Raw genomic sequence first — 26,795 nt, 5'->3', positions numbered from 1 at the left:
ATGCTACAGCGCAGCCATCTACACTCACACCCTCGCCCTAAGCACACACCATGTGGGGATCTCATCTACATTGCCTGGAAATCTTGCCCATCTTCATTATATAAGCCATGCCTGGGTAACGCATGGCGAACGCCCCCTGGAGGTGCATGCTTGTTTAAAAAGGAAGGTGCACACCTCCAAAAGACCTTGTGGATCTCTGAGCCAGAACAGATACCGCTGTGCGCCAGCCACCACTCGCCCTACGAATTTACCATGTTAGGGATCATTTAGGGCAGGGATGGGGAACCTCAGGCACAGGGGCCGTATAAGGCCCGCGGAATCATTTGGTCTGGCCCTCTGAGCTTTTTTCTGCTAGCCTCATCTGGCTATCAGGGTGCCGAGAATGCAGCCAGAATCTATACAGCAGTGCCGCCTGAAGCGTCTTTAGGACTCTTCAGACAGTCACACCGCTGCCCTTACAGCATCCTCAGGATGCTCTGGACATTGCTGTAATCACCAGCGATTGTGGCCCCACCCCGTGTGACATCACATTGAGGGGGCGTGGCCTGCACCAGGCCCGCAAATATTGTTATATATATCAAAATGGCCCTTGGCAGAAAAATGGTTCCCTACCCCTGATCTAGGGCGATGTCCGGGAGGGAGGGCACTAGGGGTGGGACTGCCAGCAGGGGGTGCATTAGGTGAGGAAGGGCACCAGGGATGGGACTCCCAGCAAATGGGCACAAAACAAATCCAAGACGGGTGACATGCAAAGAGATGTACAGGTTGAGTCTCCCATATCCAAAATGCTTGGGACCAGGGGTATTTTGGAATAATTGCATACCATATGAAATATCTTGGGAATAGGACCCAAATATACACACAGAAAGCATTTATGTTCTATATACACCTTATACACACAGCCTGAAGGTAATTTTATACAATATTTTTAATAATTTGTGTCTTAGACAAAGTTTGTGTACATTGAACCATCAAAAATCAAAGGTTTCATAATCTGAGTCATGCCAAAAATATTCCGTATTTCGGAATATTCCGTATTTTGGAATATTTGGATATGGGAGACTCAACCTGTATTGGGAATTATTGTGGCACAGGGAGTACTAGGAATGTAGATAATAAAATAGGAAAAACAAACAGAGCTGAACGTCGCATGAAAAGGGATTTGATGGCAGAAGAAATGTGAATGACTGGTCCAAAATACTAGTAGAGATATAAATGCATAAACAAGCAGGGGCCGCTGTTTAATCCAAGTATCATCTGACACAAGGATTGCAAGAACTAGGACTATATAACAGTGCTAACATATGGTAATATCGGGTGCCGCCTGCGTGTTGCATTAAGGTCTGCCACCAAGTTCTAAAAAAAGACCCCATTATAGCTGGACAGGGCGTTTTATCAACTAATCTTCCTTTTTCTTGTAAAATCTTTAATGTCCTTGTAAAAATAGGGGACACTCACCCACTCAACGGAAACACAACACAGGCACACCTCAATAGGACGTGCACTCCCGGGAGAAGACATTGGCCCAGTTCAGTCCACGGTCTAAACTTTCGACTACTTACCAAGTTCCAAATAATTCAGAAGAAACTTGAAATGTAAAATACTATACAGACTTTTATTTGAAAGAAACTTCATTGAGCCTCAACAAGTACTCATCACTTCCATGATGCAGTAGAAAGAACAGTATATGCAGGACCAAAGTCCTTCAAAAAGGACAAATTTTATACACATATATATATATATTTATTTTTATTAAAGTGGACCTGCCGCAGAATCACAGCAGAAGCAGACATTATATGGGCTGAACCAACATTTAGGAAAACACAGCCGGTCAATTCACCAGGAACTAGGGACAACACCGCCGCCGCAGCCCACACAATGTCTGCCTCCGCTGTGTCCGCACAGGTACTCTATAAATAACCCCTATATATTTGATTGCTAGTTCCACTGCAATGAAGATTTAAAAATAATAATAAAAAAAAGCAAAGTTATATTTTTGCAAAAGGTTTAAATCATACAGTAATATTAAAAAATAAAATATATAATAGTAGATGAAAAGAATAACAAATAATAGAATAGTGTGAAAACAGAACTTCATTTGACAGAAAAATTCTAGGCTTTTCGTCCGATTTAAAAATAAATTGTTCCCAATTTTTTTTTTTATTGTTTTGCCGGTTGGAGGCCACAGTGACGAACCCACTCGTTGCAGTTACGGGACAGCATTTATTATCATGAATAGGGTTACAGGCACAGTCCACGTAGCTTCTGCAAACAGCCAAGTTGATGAGAATTTCAGAATAAAGTATAAAAAAATAAAATAAAAAAAAAATTAAATGAAAATTTATATAATATAAAATAAAAATTATAGAAAAAAAAAAGCAAAAAAAAAAAAAAAAAAGGGGAGGAACAAAGGACCATTCAGAATAATACGGAACAGATCATAGATGCAACTTTTGTTACATCCTCCCTACCCTGATCTGTGCTTCATCTTCCATTTTTTGGCCTCATGTGGCCTTTGCGATCGTTATTGATCCCGCTTGAGACCAGGTTTAACAGAAACCGCAAGTGACAATGTGGTCCGACTCCTGTGTGCAGGCGGAAGCGTAGAAATATTCCCCGGGCAGGATCTAAAGAACGGATATGGCTTTGAAATGATCTTTAGTAAGCCAAGTTGAATTTCGATCTTACCAAGGTGACAAACTAAATCCCCGAACGTGTTTGCAACTACACAGAGTATTGCAGGAATGTATTAGGTGTGCACAGACTCATGCAGAGTTCACAGGTGAGAAGATCAGGACGAGCAGCACAATGGAATTACCCAGACCTGCAAGGATTGGTTCCTGCCTCGCACCTTCATTGTACATAGTCGTCTCTTATAGGCCAAAGAGGACAGTGCAGGTTGACCAACAGATTTTACAGACAAAATGTTAATAAAGTGACTTCTGCTAGCAAAGCAATTACAGCCGTTCTGAATGCGAGTCGCGTTTGTGGTATGCGAAAAACAATTCAAAGACCACGGGCACGGAAACACGTGTGCGCGCAAGCCACAAAGCGACCTTCTACTATGTAATACCTGCGCGCAGACAAAAATATCCCCAAAAAATATTGGATTCTTAATCTCCTTTAATCAAATGCCAAAATCATCATTTTCTGAAAATCATAAATAAAACACAAACTTCCCATTCGGCCCTTTGTGAGGAGACCCTCACTCTCTTATAAAAGCCATATTTTCTCTTAGGGAAGTTTTCTTTTATCATTTTAATCCTCCTCCCTTGTAAATCGGATCATATCATTAATATATAAATCATTAATAATATATATCTATATCTACCTATCTCCTGGACCTCAAGTTTTTGCCATTTTCTGGGGGGCTGGCCCTAATGAGTCCCCCGTCTAATGTTAGCCCCTATAAGCCACAACGCTAAACATATTTTTGCACCACTCTGTTTAAATCCTATGATGTTGGCAGTAGGATGCGGCGGTGCCACCCCCTCCCCTCCCCCAATGGTGGCAGGGGCTTCACGACAAGCAATATCACTACTAGAGTGTATACAGAAGACGGATACATCATTGAGTTCAAAACGGAGATCGCCATTAGGGCATAAAACGCAATAACAAAACCCTATGCGACATCTTGTGCAAAACATAAAAGAGTTCAAACAAAACAAAAAAAAAAAGAAAAACGTTTTTGACAGACCATCAATGACTGGGAGTATGGGAAACCAACGGACAGACGCCTAGACAGTTAGGCTATAGGAACACACAGTCTAATGACACTAACTTCTATTACATGGTTTGTCATGTGCACATTCCCGATGACGACGACAAGTAGCCCAACTGTCTTTTATTCTTGAAAATTCCAAAAGGGATTCGCGGGGTTCCATTTCTTACCGAGTAACAGACTGACCAGCCTCCTTTACACTGATCAGTACTATTATTTAGGAACACACCAAAGTGAGCTACTGGGGATAATCAAATGGGAAATTAGAATTGCCCATATTGGAGAAGATACTGGAGTTTAATGGGGAGGGGGGGGGGAGGGGGGGATGAGTTGTATTAACATTGATGCTTCAACGTCCACTTTCTATCTTCCATTAAATGTGCTTTGCAGACACACTGGGTACTTCTGAGCAGTGTGGGAGCTGAAGATGTGGGCAAGCAGGTGGTGGGGTATCCAAGAGTAGGAGGTTGGATATTCCGAGCCAACGTGTAAGACACAGTTTTCGAGCTCCGCTCTTCCTCCTACCCTACAGTGTGTCCTGGGAAAACCGTCCGGGCAAAAACGCTTTAAGATTTGTTGAAGGCAGACAGTACGGCCCAGATCATTTCTGTGGCGTTGGGCTTGCAGGCTTCGCTGTCGGGGTCCAAATCGAGGAGGTCTTTGGATCGGTTCATGCCAATGTCATACTTGTCGTCCGGCAGGGTGGAGAAGGCATTCTCCAGTACATCGGAGGAGTGGGCCAGTACCAGCAGGGACAGTGTCCGTTTGTCCATGCGGTGGGGGTCGTTCACCCATTTCTCCAGCACGGCTTCCTGCAGTTTCTTCACCAGCCTTTGCTTCTCTGTGGTGTTGGTGACAGGGTGGGTGGTCATATCAAACAGCAGGAAGTTCTGTTTCTCCGTGGTCAGGATGCCCTTCTCCACCAAGCTCTTGGCGATGCGCTCCCGCACGTTGCGCAACTGATACTGGAGCTTGAACGGGTTCCAAGTTTCACCTGGTAAAACCAAGAAAGAAAGAAAAAGATAAAAATAAAAAATAAAAAGTTACAGGCCAAACTTCTCATTTGTAGGCTCCATCGCTAAAAGCTACATTATGGGAATCAAAACAGGTCACCCATTTTCCATAAAACAAAAGCGCCCCAACATACGGCTCTGGAGGCCTCAGCAGCTCCTCCGTATGCTGGTTACAAGCAGACGGAGTAAGGACGGGCATCGGTCTCCTCCCATCACATCGTGATTTTGGATCGATTCCCAAGGCTCAATGTATTGATAGAATTGATCCAAAAATCACAATGCCACTCGACTGCGCCAGCTTTTCTTTCTTTTTACTGTGCATGCGCAGTTTTAAACGCTTGCGATAACCTTGTATGCGAAAAGTAACGTAAATCGCGAGTAATATCAACACCACTTACACAATTATTTTCAGCATTAAACACGGACATGCCGATCCCGTATCGATCTCTAAGACGGTGCATATTCTAGAGTATTTTTGCAAAGCTGCCGCGTAAATTCAGGGTAAGGTCATACAGTGCTGCTACTGTGGCCTATGGGTTTAAGTAACACACCGAATTCTTATAATGGTCAATGATTGCAGCTCCTAGAGCTACCAGTCACCGTGCTCAAGTCTTACCAGTGAGTAATTCTATCCAGCTCTGTACAGTCTCCGCAGGTTCCGTGGCCTTCAAGTGTTTCAAGGTCTCGTCCAATAGGACATCTCCCGTTGGTGCCTCCGACTTCAGCAGCACCTGTGAAGAAACAAATGCGAGAAGTGTAAGCGAGCCTTCCGGGACTGGACCAGAGCCACTTGTAGTAATGAAAGCTTCCACTGAGGCCTTTATACAGCAATGTAATAACCATGGGTAAAGCCCATGACTTGTACTGTAACACACCCTTGTAGATTAGGTTACCTCAATACATTACAAGCAGCAAGGCAATATGGCTACATGGCTTCACAGCAGACAGCGACACAAGGAGGACTCTGAGCAATAACCAGATTAGTTGTGTTAGCGGGTTAAACAAAATGTAAAAAAATCCTCAACGTACAAAATGCAGAGTCGCTCCGGGGTTCAGGTCTGCTGTTACCAAGGTGTGTAGGACAAAGCAACAGAGCCAGGACAGTCTGTGCAGACACAGTTACATGGCAAGTCATGAGCTGAACTCTGAGGATCGACTGGAAGAATGTGTTTTACAGTGGCCCAGCCAGGGATGTTGAACGCGCCACTCTCTGCAACTTACAGCTCCTTTCCCAAAGGGCAAGTGCAGGAAGCACTGCAGGCACAGGAGGGGTCCAAGATCCTGCTTGTAACGCCAATTTTAAAAAAAGTGTATATCTATTCTGTAAAAGAGGCCTCACACGTGCTGCACATTCCTCCCCTTAGGGAAAAGGAGCTGTGAATGGCGATGATGCTGGAAGGTTTGGTACAAAGAGTGTTACAGTGTACAGGAGTGTGTGGGAAATCAGGATTCGCCTCCCTACCACAGCGCCATTCCCAGCTCCTCGCTGCATACATCCATATGCATTCTCTGTGCGGGCGAGGGACGTAACTCTCCAGGCACCACACACATGGGCCGCAACTGAGCTCCCAACTCTGAATCAGTAATAATATGCATTTAAGCACTTCATGTTTCATTTTTATTTAAAGCTCTGGGCATCGCTTAACCCCTGCAGTGATGATCAATATTGTTAATATACAGGACATTAATGGTGCCGCAGTACGGAAAGTTTAACCCCACCCCTCCGCTAGAGCCCAACACCACATATGCAGCCACTTGCAGCCATCAACAGGTTTGTGTGTTAATCTTTAATTTAATATTGATCTTGTTTGGATTTATATCAAGGTCCTGGCTTATCAAAAACACCACTGACCGCGAACATACACAATATGATTACATATCTGGAACATTACCCAGGATTTACATTCCGGACAACGCTGTTTATTAGAACCATTGTTTATAGTGGTAATTAGGTCTGTGATGTGGTGTGTTGCACAGAGCTGAGCACAATGAGATCTCCCATAGCAAACAACGTCGCCCAGTAACACACTTTACTGAATATTCATAGAGCGCGGAAGTTTCTTTGTACAGAACAAATTGTGCTTGTGTGGCCATCGTTACCTATGGCCCCGTATTAGCATGCATTGAGATTGCCCAATGACCCCTTGGCTTACAGCATCTCTACACTTTACTGCAGGGGTTCTCAAACTCGGTCCTCAGGACCCCACACAGTTCATGTTTTGCAGGTCACCCAGCAGGTGCACAGGTGCACTCATTAATCACTGACACAGTTTAAACATTACACAGGTGGAGCTAATTAGCTTACTTGTAATTCTGTGTGAGAGACCTGGAAAACATGCACTGTTTGGGGTCCTGAGGACCGAGTTTGAGAACCTGTGCTTTACTGGAACAGAGTCCCTGAGAACATATTGGGGCAGATTCAATTCAGCGGTAGTTGAACAGCGCCGGGAAGATGGTCCCAGGGCTATTCAATTCAGCGCGCCATTTAGTCCGACTGTTACAACTTAAGTCGGAAGATGCCGGTTCCCGAAACTTAACCTGGGTGTTTAGTCGCGAGCAGCGGCATTCTCTGACTAAAGTGCCGGCCGCGAGGCTGTGAGCGCCGCGCTAAGACGGAAAACAGCCTCGCGGCCGGCACTTTAAACTGTTTTCTCTTTGCTCCTCCAGGAGATGTGTGAGAAGAAATCCTTTAGTCCCCCTACCAGCGCGCTGCATTGTATAGCTCCAGGAGCCCCCTCCCGGGCAGCATCAACAGTGCACCGAATTGAATCGCCCCCATTGTGCCTCGTGTACTGTTTGGAAAGATTGCAGATAAAAGGGAACAATGTCGTACATGGACAAACCAAGCACAACGCAAGTGGTACAAATGCAATATAGCATATAATACACAAAGATGGTCTTCCATGCTATTCACTAGGAGAAAAGGGATTGGAGCACATTTATGGGGAGGGGAGGCAATGGTTTTGGGCGCCTTTAGCTCTCAGCCACAATGAGGGGAGCTCATGCCGAAAATGCAAACAATTAGCCGCGTAAAGTGGCTGCAGGAGTTTAGTGGCGGGGAAAGGGAGCGGCTTTGAAAACGGAGGTGTGACGTCTCCATTTTTGGAGCGTGCTCAAGCCAGATCTGATGCCGCCTTTTGGGACGCAGGCAGCGGATCTGAGAAGGCAGCACTGGTCATTCATGGGGACTGTCGGAAATAGTGACATCACAATTTCTGCCGCTGCCACTAGTTATCTTCCTGCGCGCCACAATACAGACGCTGAACACGACCACAAAGCATTCGTGCCACATGGAAACCTCCCAAAATCAGTTCATGCCAGAAGCGGGCACCGGGAGGGTACAGGCAGCTGCGGGGCAACACACAACAAGATGCAGGCATTTAAAGTCTTAGGGACTGTTCCAATGCTGCAGGATTTCGGGGGGCATAAATTTGCACCTTTAAAAATAACACAGATCGCGGCTAATTTTCATGAAGTGCGATCCTGGGATTCTCGCAATTTGTTAACGACCATACGTGGCGATGTGGCGTGTTCATTCTACAGTGCGCGGCCTGGGAAAGAGCAGAAAAAGAGGGGTGTACCAGGGGTTTTGCACTATTGGTGGGTACACACTGGGCGATTAAAGTGGACGACTGAACGATAACGATATCGTTATCGTTCAGTCGTCCACTTTATCGTCCATTTTTAACCCCAAAACGATGAACGATAACGACGACGCGCGTTCCCGCGGGTCGTTCGTCAGGTTAACATGCAGCCCAACCTGACGACCTCGTCAGGTTGCTGCATGTCAGGGAATGGGGGAAGAGAGCCCGGTGCTGAACAATATCGTTAATGATATCGTTCAGCGGCTGTGCTCAATGTCATGAACGACATTGAGCACAGCCTGCCGGAGACACACTACACGATATCACTCAGGGAGCATATCGTCTAGTGTGTACGCTCCATATGTCTCGACATTTTTAACTTAAAATAAGAACTATCCCCACCTTTACCCCTGCTCAGGGGAGCTGCGAAAAAACAAAAAGGAGATTTTGCTTTGACAATAGTTGTGAATTCTGGAACTGAACTGCGAAAAAAAAATTGCGCAGCCAAATTCCGGCACAGCGCGCTACATTGAACCGGCTCCGTAAGGTGCAGAAAATACGCACATATAGCATATATCCAACAAGATGATAAACACCTGCCAATACCATTCTGGTCACCCTGGAATTGGAGACACATACAGTTACGGATCTTACCCTCCTATCTATAAGGCGCTTCTTCCGTAAGGTAGCTGGTTCCAGAATTACGCGGCCCCTGAGGGCTAGCTCGATTAGGATACCTCCACGTAACCCTGACGATATGCAGTCATTCCAGAAGGAGGTGTAACCCTGTGATGAGATAAAGCATTACATCCCAGCAAATTAATTACATGCTATCGTGAGGAAAGTGCAATAGTAATATAATGAGATAGAACATTAAACACATACTACATGGTCGGCATGTGGCTGGCAATGAGCACATCAATGACGCAGGAAAAGGTCTCACTTTAAGATCATACTCCAGTTATCACACAAGTCACCTACACTGAGGTCCCTAAGAGCCTGGTAACGGTGTTAGGGCACCGCTCTATGGCAAGATCCTGTTGCCCATTTAGACCTGGTACCAGTGTTAGGGCACCGCTCTATGGCAAGATCCTGTTGCCCATTTAGACAATATAATGCAATCAATATATATTTTTTTTGCTACCACCATAATTGATACTATCCATCCCATTATGGGAGCTTCGCAATTCGTTTTTTTCTACAAATATATACAAAGAAAGGCACCAGAATAAAAAAACAAAACAATATACACAACAGAGCACACACTTATACCCCTTTTACACCGACCTGAAAATCTATGGTTGGCGCGCGTGAAGGCACATCAACCTGGGATTTTTGTCAGTGTACATGGATCCACCCGGGGCCAGGGATCCAACTCCGGTAGCTTGCAGGGATGGCCATGGGTCGTTCCCCTGTCACCATGCAGTGTAAACGGTGTGATCCGGTCACGATGACCCGGATCGTGCCGCATGCTGCCCGATTGTCATCTCCAAGCACCACTGAAGCCGGCCAATCTCCAAGTGCTCACTGTAACACCGGAAGGGCTGGGTCACTGCAGACCCGGCTCCAGTGTGAACGGTGCCGACCCAGGCATATGCCGCGGTGTAAAAGCGGTCTGGCACGGGTTGGAAACGTGTTCCAACCCGGGATTTTGGTGTAAAAGGGGTCTAAGTGTTGTGGTCATCTATTGTATCCTGGGAGCTCTCACAACCAGCTTAAGGGCCCGATTGAGATGTAGACTGTATTGCACAGCCCAAGGAAGCGGCTGGGCAATACCCTCCAGCAAATATTTAAATACTGCAGGAGGCATCTATAAGAAAGCAGACGCCTCCTGACAGCAATAGCGATCAGCGTGCAGTGTCAGTAGACGCTGCATCGGACCACTAGCAGCACCGGCCAGTCTGAGCAAGCTTCAGCTTACTCATGCTGGCAGGTTGCTTAGCCAGGAAATCTGCGACCACTGATGCAGACCTTGGCCTCGCCACTCCCGAAAAACAGGGGCTCTGCCCCCGTGTCCAGGGGCTGCAGCCCGGGTACGCCCCCACTCCTCCCCTAAACGCTGCAGCACCTCGATCATGCTGCGGCGTGGGGTGGGGGTGACGAATCTGCGAGCGAGATCGCAGGACCAGACCTGCACATGCGAAATTTTTCAATAATTTGAAAACTGTGTGAGTTCTCTCTATACCGTCCATACCTGAACCAGGCCCTAAAGGCAGCACCTACTGCTTAAGTCAGAATCTCTGTGGAACCGCTGCCTGCTAGTCAGCTGGCTACTGTGTTATGGCTCCCGTGCCACTTACACAGGCCTCGCCATCACTTAGAGTAATAGGCTCTCTCGGCTCTGTGCTAATTTCCCGGCACCATTTCCAAAATCGTGCTTTACGAAAAACCATATTTGACCTGATAGTTCTATGGCAGCAAACATTAAAAAAAAAAATATGCTCCAGAATGAATATTTACAAGACTAGGTGAAGAATGAACCACTGACAAGACATCGCTGGGTTACTCGTGGAACGGGTCACATGACCCAAATTCCATAAATGCACACGATACAAGGTGATGGTAAACTATGGACCATGTGTGACCGACACAGCTAAGAATGACATTCAATAGGAATTCCACATAGTAAAAAAAATATGATCTACATACATTTTTATTAAGCAAATATTCAAGTGTTAATTACTGCAGCTCTTTGCTGGTCATATGTACAAAGCCACCCAGACCTCTCCAACCTGTCCCGGATGTGTCACACTCGGCAAACAGAAAACTCGCCTGCGTCATCCCACTTAGAGCATGACCTAGTATTCTCGCACATGCAGACAGAGATACAATTAGCCCCAGGAAATTAACTGTAGGACGGTGCTAAGGGAACTGTAGTGACCAACTGTAAAAATGAACTTGGAAGTCAACTCAATCTAAAGTACCAGGTATAATCTGACTCTAAACTTTTGCAAATTAGGAGAAGTAAACGGAGAAGGGATGTGTGGACCCCATGCCCCCCCGTCCTGTATTAATATTGTTATTTTAAAAACAACTCAATTATGGCGTCACGGGCAGGACAGAAATTGGAGCCACAAGTGAATGACAAGCCTGGAAAACGAGGACGACACCCGACTCCATCCTGCAGTCAAATCCTCATGTTTTTTACACAAGTACAGATGTGTCCTCATACACCCAGCCGGCATGCGTCACGAGCTCCCATGCGAATGGGGTTACGCCGAGCGACTTTTTTTGCACCAAAATGTGTCTCAGTTGCATACCGATGGGACAAACACCTTTACGAGACTGTTTGTGACGAAGAGGCATTTTTCTGAGTGAAAAAGATGTAAGAAATCTGAGTCGCATGGGTGCTGGCACGTCGAGAAGGCGCAACTGCAGCAATAGTGTATGAGGACACCTGTACATGGGTTCTAACCTGGCTGTGGTGTGCAGTCAGTCAGTCACTGACGAATGATACAGATACACACACCGTCCGAAGGCTCCGGATGGCGGCATACCAGAACATCGCAGGAACGCGAGACATGTCGCTCTACTGTAATTCGGGGCATTCGCAAACTGCTCAGAATTGAACTGTAATATGTACACGCACGCACGCACACACACACAGTAACAAACTGGTTCACTACCTATCAGTTTCGCTTTATTTAGGAGATCATTGGAGACAGCTTTGGTGGCATCTTCACAATTCTAGTCTGTTGGTCACGTTTCCATACTCCTCCTTTGCCCGTACCGCTCTGCTGCCCTCACCACTGCATCCATTTCTGTGCACCCTTCACTCCACTGGCCTCCACGGCACCGTTGTCACCTCCGACACGTCCACCCCTCCACTCCCACAAGGCTCTGCTGTAAGGCCCCTGCTCGTCTCATTGTACACTTCTGATCTTGTCGTTCATCTGGTCTTCAGTAAGTACCACCTCTACACTGACAAGGCCAAATCTGCCTCTCCCCCCATACCTAACATCTCATGTGACATATCGCCTCTCTGACATTTGCACACGTATGTTCCGATGCTAACTAAAAGTTCAACATGTCCAAAACTAAAGCTCCTTCCCATTGCCTCATCAACACCACCAAAATATTATCAGTTCTCCAAGCTTGCTGCTTTGGTGTTACTTAGAGATGGTCATAAGCCAGTCATCGAATGGTGGACAGTCTTAAGGCATAGAATCTTGCGATGCGGTGGTAACTAACCAATGCGTCAAACCCATTTGATGGAAGGACCATCACAATTATTCTTGCATGCACAAGAAAGGAATCCAGGTTTGTGACTGAACGAGACCAGAGGTCGTACTGTATTTTTAACAGCTGCATTTTATCATCAGACCATCATTCGATGGCAGTGAGCATCCTGTGTACTGCATAAGGTCACCATATTGGAGTTTATTACACTCACACAGGGCCAACCCTCAGCCACAACCCCCCACAGGGCCAACCCTCAGCCACAACCCCCCACAGGGCCAACCCTCAGCCACAACCCCCCACAGGGCCAACCCTCAGCCACAACCCCCCACAGGGCCAACCCTCAGCCACAACCCCCCACAGGGCCAACCCTCAGCCACAACCCCCCACAGGGCCAACCCTCAGCCACAACCCCCCACAGGGCCAACCCTCAGCCACAACCCCCCACAGGGCCAACCCTCAGCCACAACCCCCCACAGGGCCAACCCTCAGCCACAACCCCCCACAGGGCCAACCCTCAGCCACAACCCCCCACAGGGCCAACCCTCAGCCACAACCCCCCACAGGGCCAACCCTCAGCCACAACCCCCCACAGGGCCAACCCTCAGCCACAACCCCCACAGGGACAACCCTCAAATTGTAGCTCTAAACTGGAACTGGGAAACAGTATACTCACAAAAGGGCACAGGTTTTTGTTTTGTTTTTAATTGACAATTTATCCAATATTAGGCCCTCATTCAGAGCCGCTCGTTAGCGGCAGTACGCTCGTTCCGAGCGATGTTTGCACATCTGCGCATGCGTACGCGTTTTAGTACGCATGCGCGAACCAGTCAGTGCGGCCGAAAATCCTTTGTACGCTATATAGCGAGTGCCTGCTATTTTGAGTGACAGAATGAGGCGTATGTGGGTGGTAACAGGGGAAGGTGCTTGAAAATGGGGAGTGGAGATCCGAACGCAGGCGTGCTTAAAGGTCAAAACGGGCGTTTTATGGGTGTGTATATTTAAAACAGCAGCGTCATTGACCACGTCACTGGGTTATTTTATAGCCAGAACTGCACGCAAATTTGTGGTAGCAAACACCAACCACAAGAATAGCGAGCAGTTCATACGCTGGTCGATGTACTCGATTAATCTAATAAATAGCGGACATGACGTAGGATGCGAGCGGCCAGGGGGCGTTTTTAACAAATAAACGAGCGTATGTTTTGCACGCTCGTTCAGACTTAGAGGTGTGAACAGACAGCAATGTGCGTACGGATCATTTGAATAGCCACCCCTTGTTTTTAAACGAACGACCGCAAATAGCGAACGGCTCTGAATGAGGGCCTTAGTTTTTAAAAGTCCGAATGACAATAAGGGGTGAACTAAATTGTTTTTGCATGCCCGCGAGCACCCATTATTTACCGCGCCTGTTTGAACGCATAAAGCGGCTAAACCCGTGCAATGAAATGGGTGTACTGCCAAAACGACCAGTCTTCTCTGCTCACCACCTCAGAAGGAAACGAGCACAAATTATGGGCGTCCGCGGCACTCACGCCAATTAGAATAAACAATTTACTAACCCCCCCACCCCCGGCACTCACGCCAATTAGAATAAACAATTTACTATCCCCCCCCAAGAACACGAAACAATTTAAAGAAAAAAAAACAAAACACAGCACCATATCAAAGCCAGCCCATGGTAGAAATGCTAAAACAGTGACTGGGCGGCAAAGCTGAAACATTACTCATGAATTTCAATTTGACTAACAAAAAGCAGTGACATGTCACTGGCTACGGTGCAGGCACTGCCGGCTATAGCTGGTCCCCGCTCTACTGGTTGTACCAGTGCTGCAGGTTGGGAACTCAGGAGGAATGTGTACCATGGGCTGGGCCCTTATCACTAAGCTACAGGACCTACACAAAGAGGAAACCACAACACGGGCTGGGGCGGTGTAAGTCCCTTACATGTGCTGTAACTGGGAAATACTCTTCTTTTAAGGAGTTTTTTTTTTATTTATTAACATTATTTATACAGCACAAACACACAACGCAGCGATTTACAGACACACACACACACGGGTTCATTTATTTTGTCAGAAGCCAATCACTCTGCCAGTATGTTTTTGGAGTGTGTTAGAAAGCCAAAAGTACCAGGAGGAAACCCAAGCATGCACATGGAGAACATACAAACTCAACACAGATTGTGTCTTGGTCAAAAAGTTTAACTGGTGACCTCAGTACTGTGATAAATGAAAAAACATTTGCAGTGGAAGCACACGTGGCATCTTAGGGGCTGGGAATGAAGGTAGGGGAGCCTTACAATACAAATTACTATGAAACGCTTCAAGACAACAGAAATAAAAGGGGCAACTGAATGGTTAATAGACGTATACTTGGCAGAGCTACAAAAGAGAAAAAGGAGCTAAATAAGAAATTGGAAACCTACATTTGCTCTAACTGCTGTACGTATTACGCAATCTTTCCTTGTATGTAACGACCAGTGTACATGGCGTTCATCGCGCCCCGACTCTTACGCAACCTAGTTTACACACAACATAGGATGGGACCTCCGTTTTCTCAACGTTGTGGACAAAACACTGATCTATCACATATAACAGCACAAGGTAGCAGAGTTATATCATAAATAAACACAGTGCACTATCAAGGGCTACTGCCATCATCTCTGGCACAAGTCATCTAAGATTAAGAGCCAGTCTGCCACACTACCTCTGAGTGGAGCAGCAATATACGTCTGCTGGAACGCAGAGTAACATGTACAACGTCCTCACCAGCATGGGACCTCAGCTCATCAGGCCTTTTACAAAGTGACAACACAGTTATTCCCATGTTTCAGAACCTTATGATGAAAGGACCAGAGAAGCTCCAAGACGATGGTACGAGACGCTTGGCACGCTTTGTGGATTTATTGTGGCAACCAGTAAGTGCTTATATAATATATGCCAGTGGTAGGCAACCTGTGGCAGTCCAGCTGCTGTGGAACTACACTTCCCACGCGGTTGCCTGGAAGATGATGGTCGTGTGTATGAACGACCATCATCTACAGATATATCTGCTAGGTGTGTACCCACCTTTCGTTATACATTTCCATGATCTATTCTGTAATCAAGAGAATCCTTAAAACCTGTTTGACAGCATGACAAGTAATCCAACAGAGGTGACTAATTAAGCCTTTACTTGTTCTACTTATCTGATCTATTACAAGGCATCTCATTCACAATACACTGATGTCACCTGGTTCCCACCCCCTTTAGAATGTAAGCTCTTTGAGCAAGTACCTCATTCTTATGGTCTCACGTTTGTGTAAGGCTGGTTACACATTAGAGCAATATTGGCACGATATGTCGTTTTAAGGCAAATTTATTGGACTGACCTATCATGCGGATCGTACTGGACTGACCTATCGTGGGGATTGTACAGAGTTTGCGCTCAATTGCGCGCTCCTGTGTGTCTTATACGACATCTTCTGGTTGGCTGTGCTGCACTGTCAATCAGAAGATATCGTCACGATACCCGGACGACCGGGCGATAGGACGTTATTTAAAATTAGCAGGTGATCTAAAGATGGCGGTTCTAGTGCGTACAGGAGCAACGATAAATCGTATAGGATCAAACAACGCGTTAAATCGTCACATGAAAGATTGCACGGTGTGCAGACTCAGTATCGTGTGTTCTGGGATGAAGGGAAACCGGACCGACCATCGTGTTGTTTTGGCATCGATCCCGGCCCAAGTGTTACAGCCACAATGGTTAGAATAGCTGTACGCATTTCTGGCTTATTAGTTACTATTTATAAAAGTATCAATATTTTTAATAGAGAGATTAATAATAGGTCACTCACTTATAAAATTAGATTAGTATAACGCATTTAACCATCACAAAGAGTGGACAGAAAGTAACGCTAAACGGTTACATAAAGGGATAAAAGGCAGGGCTTATCCACATACAAGCCGTATACTGGTCTTGTGCTCACAGGAGAGTATACAGGTGGGGGAGCTCTACCAGCAAGTCATCGGTGGTTCCTTACGCCATCCGTGTGTGCATTACATTATGACATGGTAAAACTAAATGTGCACTGCAATAACCAGCTGCTAACACAGTCCAGTTCACAAGACTGTTCCATGTGATCCTTAACATATGTATGCCGCCATGTAGGCACAGTGGTTAGCATTGCCGAGTCACTACTCTGGGTTTGATGCTGACCAGAGCCCTGTCTGTGTGGGGTTTGTATGTTCTCCCTGTGTTCTCCAAAAGACACACCGATAGTTTGTCAGAAGCCAGCTAACCTATCTTGTGTATTATTGTGTTAGGAAATACAGAGTGCAGGGGGGCAGGAGCTGATGCAAGTCACTAAACAGACTCTGCACAGCGCTGCGTAATATGGAAGTAAAATTATTTGTTACAATGTACAGTATAAATGTATTAAAGAAAAATATTTAAAAAAGAAAAAAAAACTAAATACACCGCACATTAAGATATCAGAAGAGTTCAGGATCTTCCCAGCACTGCAGGTCTTCCAGGATACAGTCTGCATCTCCTCCAGGATACAGAGGGCACAGCTATGATCATCTGGGTTAATATTAACTTGGGTGGTTGGAGAGCAGCCAGACAGTCTGCATTACATGAGCTCTACCTACCAGGAGAAGGAGACAGGGGAGAACAGCAAGCGCCTCACCTAATACACACCGCATGTATAGACCTGTATGTCCTGGGGCCACGACATCCGCCCACTAACCACGGCTCATACTATGCCTCCAGGTACCAAGCATGGGATGCAGTCAGGAAGCAGACGGCTGAAATGCCGACCGCCGGCTTCCCGTCTGTCTAATCCCGGCAGTGGTCTAATGACAGGCGTCCAAATCCCGACGCCTGTCATTTTACCTACGCCGGGAGCCCGACGCCCAACATACCGATCGAGGGTAAGCCAGGCGCGGACAGCCGCGGGGAGGGTTGGGTTAGGCTCCCCCAGGAGGGTTAGGCTAGGCACCCCCAGGGGAGGTTAGGTTTAGGCACCACCCCAGGAGCCTTAGGTTTAGGCTGCAGTGAAGGGGGGGGGGGGGGTTAGGTTTAGGCACTTGGTGGGGAGGTTAGGGTTAGGCACCTCTAAGGGAGGGTTAGCGTAATAATAGTTGAAATACTTACCTGTCTGGATCTTCACTGCCGGTCTTCTGGCGTTGGATCATACAGATCCCTACAGCATCGCCATGGGGAGGCTACAAGTCTAGACCCCTCCTCCACAGTCTCAGCACTATTCTGTAGGGGCAGCTACTGTGCACCTTGCTACGATCCCTCGGTAGTTTAGGCTAGCCAGGCTATAGCCCACACTATCAGTTTGTTAGTGAAAATGGGAGAGCTGTAACAAGCTTCCTAGAGAAAATGCCCATAGCAACCAATCAGCTTCTTCTGTTCAAGTGCGTTCTATAAAATGAATGGTAGGAGCTGATTGGATGTAACCACTTTAGAAGGTTTGATACATCTCCCCCTGTGTGTTTTAGTGTTCCCACTAGGCTGTTTCAGCAGGACGCAGCGCCCGGCCCAATTTGAAGTGGCTGAAATGCGCACAGCATCTATTCAGACCGCGATGAGAGCCTGTGGGCAGCCCGGCATCTCCGCGAGTGTCGGGCATGCCCCCTACAGAGATGAAAAGAGTGGGTGTCTCAAGGACACACCCCCATTTTTAGTGACCACACCCCTTTTTTAGCGCCAGGGAGCATCACAATACAGCTGGAGGTCAGGGAGGGGAACACAGGACGGCTGCATTTATCAAACACATTATTATAATGCACTGGCTGAACCGGGGTGGCCTGTAGAGGAGCCTCTGCACCATTCCCATCAATGTCACTCTACAACTTTCAAGCAAAATCCAAGTCAGACCACCCAATCTGATGCACAGTATTCCTTTAAAAAAATATATAAAATAAATAGCACCAGACCCTCAAGCCCACATTCCCAGAAATGTACCATTAGGGTAAATTACATTGCTCTGCGTTACCCCGATGTTACAATGCAGTACAGTTAAAGAGCACAGTCCCCCCCCCCCACCCGGGAAAGCTGTAACTCCTCCCATATCCCTAGGGCTGGCTCTTCTGATACAGGTCAAAAGCCAATTGGGCAAACATCTGATTTAGTGCATCACCAATGGCCCTGCTCCCATGCGTCAACCAACCAATACACACAGGGCATTTGGGCACTGCGGTCACCCAAATCTTGCCCCTCTGGTCAATGATGCCCCACTAATCGCAGTGCCAAACTAGTGAGCAGATTTAGCAAAGTATAACACTGCAGTTATTTCAGGTCTATAACTCTCCTCAGTAAGACATAGCATTTCCTATACACCACACAGTGGCTTCACTTGTCTTGGGTCTATGTGATCCTTAATGTACACGTCTGCTGTATAAGGCACATTATTACACACACAGTTTATAGTACTAGTAACGACATTAGAGACATGAGATTACAGTACGAATAACCAGAGAAGGTTGAAGGGGAATTGGTTTTAAATACCAGACTACCCCAGCAGAGACACTAAAGGTACACCAGACCAGCGGAGACACTAAAGGCACACCAGACCAGCAGAGACACTAAAGGCACACCAGACCAGCGGAGACAATAAAGGCACACCAGACCAGCGGAGACACTAAAGGCACACCAGTCTAGCAAATATTAAGCAATGAGTGTATAATATTCTTGCTGTAGGACTTAACCCAATTTCTCTAAATGTGTCACTAAACCTGCTGGAAGAGTTTACAGCAGGGGTATTCAGCATATGGGCCATCAGTTGCTATGGAACTACACATCTTAGTATTGCCCTGCTAGTTTTACTATTAGGGCACGCTAACACTGTGGCAGGGCATGCTGGAATGTGTAGTTCCACAGCAGCCGGGGGGCCCCCGTGCTGAATAACTCTGGTTCACAGAGATCCCACTGAAGAGCACTGGAGATTCCGTCTGCAGGGGCTGATAACGGAACAATAGCCACAAGTGTTAATACCGTAACAAATAGGAGCACATACAGTAAAGACATGAGAGCATACTACGCACACAAAAGGACAGCAGATACATTTGAATAACTCTGGTTTACAAAGATCCCACTGAAGAGCACTGCAGTCTCCCCGTCTGCACGGGCTGATAACGGAACAATAGCCACAAGTGTTAGGGTGCCTATCCACTAGACCAGTGGTTCCCAAACTTTTTCTAATCGCAGCGCCCTAGAGGACAGGTTCTCAAACTTGGTCCTCAGGACCCCAAACGGTGCATGTTTTCCAGGTCTCCACACTGAATCAAGTGAAATAATTAGCTCCACCTGTGGACATTTTAAAATGTGTCAGTGAGTAATGAATGCACCTGTGCACCTGCTGGGTGACCTGCAAAACGTGAACTGTGTGGGATCCTGAGGACAGAGTTTGAGAACCACTGAACTAGAGTACCAGCATCTTTACCATGGCACCCTTGGGCTAAACATTTATTTTTTGAGAAGTTCAGCAAAAATGAAATGAAGTAAATTGTGCTATAGGTCACCCTTAGGTTCAGTTATGTGGTGGCTGACAGGGCTGTGCTTCTTTTTGTCCACATATTTTTGGATTGGCAGCGATCAGCACTGGTCACATTGACTAAAAATCATTTTCTTTGGTACTGTACCACCAACCTGAGGCACCCCTGCAAGTGCCCTGAGGCACCCCGGGATGCCACGGCACACAGTTTGGGAACCACTGCACTAGACGATTAAAATGAGCGATTGAACGATAGTCGATAATCGTTTGTTTAAAGAAAAATTGGCCATTTAGACACCTATCAATCATCGGGCAAACATGCTGGAAAACCTGACTATAACGCCAGGATGAGCATGTTTGCAGATGATTGAGGAGCCTGCACTGAATGACTGCTCGCTCAGTGCAGGCTCATCACAGACTGACAAAGGACTGCACGATTACAATGTGGTAATAGTGCAGTCTTTTGCCTGTCTTCTAGTGTATAGGCACCTTTAATAGGATAACAAATAGAAGCACATTCAGTAAAGACATATACGAGCATACTAGGCACACAAAAGGACAGCTGATACATTTGTTCATCAGACTTTATTGTGCTTCATGTCTGTCTTTTAAAACGAGTTCAGCAATCCCAAAGGTTATTTAAAATTAGAGTTGTTTTTCGTGAGGTGTAATTAATCAACGGCTACATATTTTCCTTTTACAAATGGGTATAGATAGTATTATGCTGGGTACACACTGGAAGATATATTGGATGATCAAATGATTGGCCAATATATCTGGTGCCCGTCGGCCAGTGTGTACCAGCGATAGGTCTGTGAACGACGTCGTTCGCATACATATCACGTTGGCTCTGCTGCACAGCCGATGGCAGATATATCTGTCCGTCGTGCTGTGTGTATGGGCGGTCTGCCGACTGCCTGTACACTTGTGGAGGGGGCGCAGGGTGTAACTTCTGACGGTCCGCACTAAGCTGCAGTTACGCAGGGGAACAACGGGACGGACCACAACATCCTCACCATTCCACGACTGCATGGGGGCACGTAGCCGACACGACTGCATGGGGGCACGTAGCCGACACGACTGCATGGGGGCACGTAGCCGACACGACTGCATGGGGGCACGTAGCCGACACTGATGACCTGCGCAGGCCATTTACATATCTCTTTTCTACAATGACCGTATTTAAAAAAAAATATATATATATATATATATATATATATATATATATATATTTTATTAGTGACAAAGTTGTGCGTCAAAGGAAAAATGATTCATGTTTCCAAAATAATGAACTTTATATTTATTAGAACCATTTTGGCATTTGCGAGTTACTTACCCTTTTGCAACCACCCCAGGGTGACAATGTTTCAAATTAAAGTTGCTGATCAAATTGGATCATGTTCAGCCTGTAGACCAAAAAGCCCAGAGATGGGACGGGGAGGTGGTCCGATATCCCATCCTGGCTTTAATAAACGAAGGGGTTCCCAACATTTGTCCATGCGGGCTACCATATTATTCCTACACACAATGTGCATTTCATTCGCAGCAAAAACCAGGAAACATTTAACACCCTGTCTAATTGGCCATTCTTGAACTTCAGGCTTTATGCAAACACAATAAGCTTTAATTGCTGGTTACATTTGTTCCTGATGTACTAAAAAAAAAGTCAAACAAGCACTATGTTCTAAAATTTCAGCATTCTGCAAAAACACATGGCACAAGCAGTGCGATTACTGCATAAACATAAGAAACAAACAAAAAGTACCAATATTGATACTGCAATGTGACAAGCCCAAAAAGTGCACAAAGGGTGGGAAAAGCCTCAGTGGTGAAAGGGTTAATTCACAATTGGAGGGTTAGTGGCCTTTTTGGAATACCCAGCATGGGGGGGGGGGGGGGGGGGGGAATGCAAGTTTGTGTTTAAATCTTCATCTACTCACTACTGCAGGGGTATTGATCATGCGGCCCTCCAGCTTCTGTGGAACTACACATCCCAGCGCACCCTACCACAGTGTTGCCATCAGCGCATGCTCAAACTGTGGCAAGGCATGCTGGGAAGTATAGTTCCACAGCAGCTGGAGGCCCAGATGTTTAATAGAATTGCTCTATTGCAAATCAGCGTCGATACCCAAGAATTACCCAGAATCTCTTGAGGTCCCCAACTTATCCCACTGAGCTCTGTGGATGCTCTTAATAGGCTGAAGCTCAAGTTCGGTGATTAAGGCTGGGGCAACAGGGAGAATGAACAGTTGTGTGATGACAACGTCTGATGCATCTAAATAAAGTTAAAAAACAAAACTAAAAAATGCGATGATTAAGTGTCAGAAGTGATGAGCAGGCACGTAAGACTGCGCCAATGTAAAAATCGCCACTGTACCCTATCCCACAAAAAACGCCCCATACACGAGTACCCCTCCTTTCTCACTTGGGCAACAGACTTAAGCTAGCGAACTTTGGCTGCTTAGTAACATAAGTCTCATAAGTAGGCTTCCTGCTCAAGGAGATGGTAAGAACCAGGTGTCGGACCGTTGTAGAGATTGTACGAGTACATTTGTTAATGATAGGTAGATCACTTGCAGAGAACAAATAATGGTTTCCGCCCATTGGAGATTCCTGTTCCTGCCTGAATTTCATACATTTGTTTTGGTCACAGATCACCTCGCCCTGCCGGATCAGGTCAGACTGACGGGGCAGGTGCAGCACAAGTGTGTAGAAAGGGGAGGGGGGGGAATTATCATCCTTTGATGACTAGTGACACCAGTCCTCTTTTTGAGCATTGAAAAAGAGACAAAAAATGAAATAATGGATTACATGGGAGGCTCCTAGCTACCTACTAAAGCACCTATGACATGGCTTTCTAACAACACATTTTTAAAACCACCCCCGCATTACCAGTGCTGGTCTATGAAGAAATATAGGGGTATATTTACTGAAGTGCGGGTCTATAGAAGTGGAGTTGTTGCCCATAGCAACCAATCAGATTATACTTATTTAACTAGCACCTTCTAGAACAGGGGTCAGGGAACTTGTTTACCTTTTACCCCAAAAAATATATTTAGATACGCCGTCGTTACCCCCTTGATTTGAAAGGAAATCATATAGCAGTGTCCCCATCGTTATGCCCCTGTAGTAGTGCCCCCATATAATGCCCCTGTAGTAGCACCCCCATATAATGCCCCTGTAGTAGCACCCCCATATAATGCCCCTGTAGTAGCGCCCCTGTAGTAGCGCCCCCATATAATGCCCCTGTAGTAGCGCCCCCATATAATGCCCCTGTAGTAGTGTCCCCATATAATGCCCCTGTAGTAGTGTCCCCATATAATGCCCCTGTAGTAGTGTCCCCATATAATGCCCCTGTAGTGCCACTTGTACAAAAAAAAACAAAAAAACACCTTAATCCCCGCTCCTGCATCCGCCGCCGTCCTGTCCGCCCGGCTGCTCCTCGGAACTATGGGAGAGACGTCATGATGTCTCTCCCATAATGCACATGGGGAGAGCCGGAAGCTGGAGTTTAGAAGAGAACTCCAGCCTCCGGCTAACGTGGCGCTGCAGAGACGGAGCCGGGTGCACGCTGGCAATGACATCTCAGCGAGCGTCCGGCTTAGAGCCTCCCTGCGGCACAGCCGGGCATGCATATGAACCATTCTATATTATACTATATGATTCATATGCATGCCCGGCTGTCCGTCCATTACCCTCAGGAATTTCATTTTTACCCCATGTGGGGTAATTTACCCCTGCTCCCTGACCACTGTTCTAGAAGATAATAGCTAGAATCTGATAGGTTTCTATGGGCAACAACCCCACTTCAAAAAACAAACACTTCAGTAACTATACCCCATAGGAGTATACTAACTGCAGTACCTCTTTGTCTTTTAGTCCCAATAGAAGAACTTCCTCCATAAGGGTTAGCCTCATGTCCTTGCAATCCCCCGAGCTCTCGTCATCTTTGTCTTTGCTGGAGTCCTCAGTGTCCACTCTTCTGTCTTGCCCCTCCTCTCCACGCCGGCCGCGCCGTATTAAAGTGGTCATTCTTTAAAAGGAAGCAGGGAGGGTAGAAAAGATTAAATTCGTACACAATGGCTAACAAAAATATTTTATGGCTAAATACTCGGACAGCATAAGTAACGTACATTTAATAATTTAACTTAACATTAATGATTTTGACAGCATGGAGACTAAGGGGTCTATTTACTAAGCAGTGTTAGGAGACAGAGTGAAAAGTGATAAGGTGCCAGCCAATCAGCTCCCAACTGTCATTTTTCAAACACAGCCTGTGAGATGGCAGGTAAGAGCTGATTGGCTGGCACCTTACCACTTTTCACTCTGTCTCCTAACACTGCTTAGTAAATAGACACCACAACCACTTACTATTATTATTACTACTAGTTAAGGGGACATGACGGCTCACTCCCTCATTGCTCCGCCACACCTCTGATCAGTCTCACCACCCTTTCCGCCCACTCCTCCTTCCAGCGAGCTGCCCACCACCCCGATTGTTTGCGTACAAATCCACTGGTGGGGGTCTGCGTATGCAACGGGGCCGCAGTGCACATGTACCCAGGATCCCGCAGCCATATTGACTGTGGCCGCCCGAGGGCGGGGAATGGGCAGCGACAGGGACGCAGGTTTCTTGTCCCCAGCAGAGGAGTCCCATCGACCATTTTGAGTAAGCTTAGACTCATATGGGCGATGACTGCGGCCATAATCCGATGCTGCATCTTCGGACGCAGGGTGTCGGACCTAGAAACGGGCACTACTGCGCGCGGTGAAGGCAGGCAAGTCTCTGTGAAAAGATGTCGGGCGCATGTGCCCGGAATGTATTCACCGGTGCTGTGCCCCGCTAAAATAGTCTAGCAGGAATGCTAGTACATAACCAGTAAAGGTGCAAACAAAACACCAAAAAAGAGAAAAAGACTTAGTACAAAACGTTGCAGAATATGGGATATAAGATATGTAACCATGGCTGCACATGCAGTCACAACAGCCACAGAAGCAGCTGAACCCAAAGGGTCGGTGCACTGTCAGCAATGGGGTATACGGCATGAGCGAAGGAGGCAAAAGCACATGAGAGAAGAAGGCCCTGCTCCTGAGAGCTTACAATCTAAAATAATTAGAAATTAAATACAAGTCTAGATCATGGTTTTTGCAGATATTCCCTATGCAGTTGTTTTGAAAAAAAAAGCTCTGGCCACAAATAACAATATGGTATTTTCTAAATTAGTAAAACGACGTATGTTGCAGGACAGGTCTGACATGCCTTACTTTGACACTTCACTACAATCTTGTGATAGGGACACTAACTGGATGACACACCAAGTAGCTATTCAGTGCTCCAGACACAAGCATCGCAGACAACACTGACATTTCCTTATTTAATACAACAGGGGAATGCATCATGTGGGGGCTCCCTAACAAGCATCCGGTCCGCCAGAATCCCGAAGGCAAGTAGCAGGGAGGGTTAGCGTTACGCACTAGCGGGAAGGAGACACTAAGGGGGGGAAGGGTTAGGTTTAGGGTGCAGGAAGAGGGAGGTTAGATTTAAGCACTAGGGGAGGGAGGGATAGGGAGAGGATTAGAATACTGACAGACAAGTGTCGGTATTCTAACCCTGCCGGGAAGCCGGCGTTGGGAGTCTGACCACCAGGATCCCGTACCCATCCCAATATGTGTACATGGGATACATCATAATCATTATCCAAAGAGCCAGTGTGTAGCAATGGAGCACTAAGAAACATTACAAGGCGTCAGCATGCGGATAGACTGCCTCTGTCGCGTGAGCTGAAGGGACCGCTGGGTACAGACACAAGGACAGTGACCTCACTATAAGTGGCCGGATAAAACGTCACCACACAGCTACGTAGGGAATAATTTCATGACTACCTCTCCAGTAATGGGGAAAGGAGCTTTACCTGACTTTCAAAAACAATGTAAATGCTTCCAAAAATAAAAGGATAAGAAGAATCACACCAGCTGGATGGTGGGACAGGCAGGGGGGAAACAGGTTGGTGGGCAGGATGGACAACACATTGGAAAGCCCAATAACAACAGCATTGGATGGGACTAGAATGCAGATGTCTGGATATAGATCTATAGCTAAACACACACCCCTTGTTATGTTTTAGACACTACAAAGCTAAAAACAAAATTGCCATATAATCAACATGACATATATATATATAATATATATGCACACAGATAGATAGCATTCCTAGGTGAATCTCCCCTGACACTAGACCAGTATAGAGGAGAGGAGATGACACCAGAATACTTGCAGTGTGTTAGAGGAGCCTAGGAAGTCTTGCTTGCAGAGTTTAGTAATATATGAGGGTTACACCTAGGAGACAGGCAGTGGGGGCAGTCGGCCAGGGCTATAGAGCAGGGACAGTGTAGAGAGGAGACATGCAGTCACACACACACACCTGACACGTTACATGTGAGGACAGGAACATGGAGCCCCCCGCTCCCGCCCCCCGAGTCTCACCTGGTCCGCTCTCAGTCGAGCTGCTCAAAAACTTCACTTCCTGGTATCGGACACATCAGCTCTGAGCGCAGCCTACCCTGCCTCCATCCGCACTGATGGACAAGGGAAGCCGTCCAATCACATGCCGACTCCGACGCGCACCGTCCAGTCCCCATCCACGGGCCCGCCTCTGCTGCACGTCTGCCAAGCTTGTGTACAGGTGACCTGTACGGTGACAGGGTACAACGGCCAATGGGAAGGTGGGGGAGGCGGGGCTTGCTCGGAGACAGGGGAGCTACGCGATTTGTTGTCATTGCCCGACGGCCATCTTGGTTTAGGGAGAGAC

The 26,795-nt window shown here is 46.7% G+C and overlaps 1 protein-coding gene across 3 annotated transcripts; it reads right to left on the bottom strand.

Moving 5' to 3' along the window:
* Window positions 1-1,596: 1,596 nt before the first annotated feature.
* On the bottom strand, window positions 1,597-26,585 carry GOLPH3L (golgi phosphoprotein 3 like). Of its 3 annotated transcripts, none has more exons than XM_088467656.1 (5): window positions 26,471-26,585; window positions 23,851-24,019; window positions 8,973-9,104; window positions 5,351-5,465; window positions 1,597-4,715 (listed from the first exon to the last, which is right to left on the bottom strand). In XM_088467656.1, the coding sequence occupies exons 2-5, from the start codon at window positions 24,016-24,018 to the stop codon at window positions 4,288-4,290; spliced, it is 843 nt and encodes a 280-aa protein (XP_088323782.1). In that variant the 5' UTR covers window position 24,019; window positions 26,471-26,585; the 3' UTR covers window positions 1,597-4,287. The 3 variants fall into 3 exon arrangements, with proteins under 3 accessions (XP_088323782.1, XP_088323783.1, XP_088323781.1); XM_088467657.1 differs by having other exon boundaries at window positions 26,409-26,474; XM_088467655.1 differs by lacking the exon at window positions 26,471-26,585 and adding an exon at window positions 25,352-25,395.
* Window positions 26,586-26,795: the final 210 nt, after the last annotated feature.

This window comes from Taudactylus pleione, unplaced genomic scaffold (genome assembly GCF_031769625.1).
Source record: "Taudactylus pleione unplaced genomic scaffold, aTauple2 ptg000073l, whole genome shotgun sequence".
Taxonomy (NCBI): Eukaryota; Metazoa; Chordata; class Amphibia; order Anura; family Myobatrachidae; genus Taudactylus; species Taudactylus pleione.
Note: the sequence above shows the minus strand (reverse complement) of the source record. Positions and strands in the feature narration are given on the sequence as shown.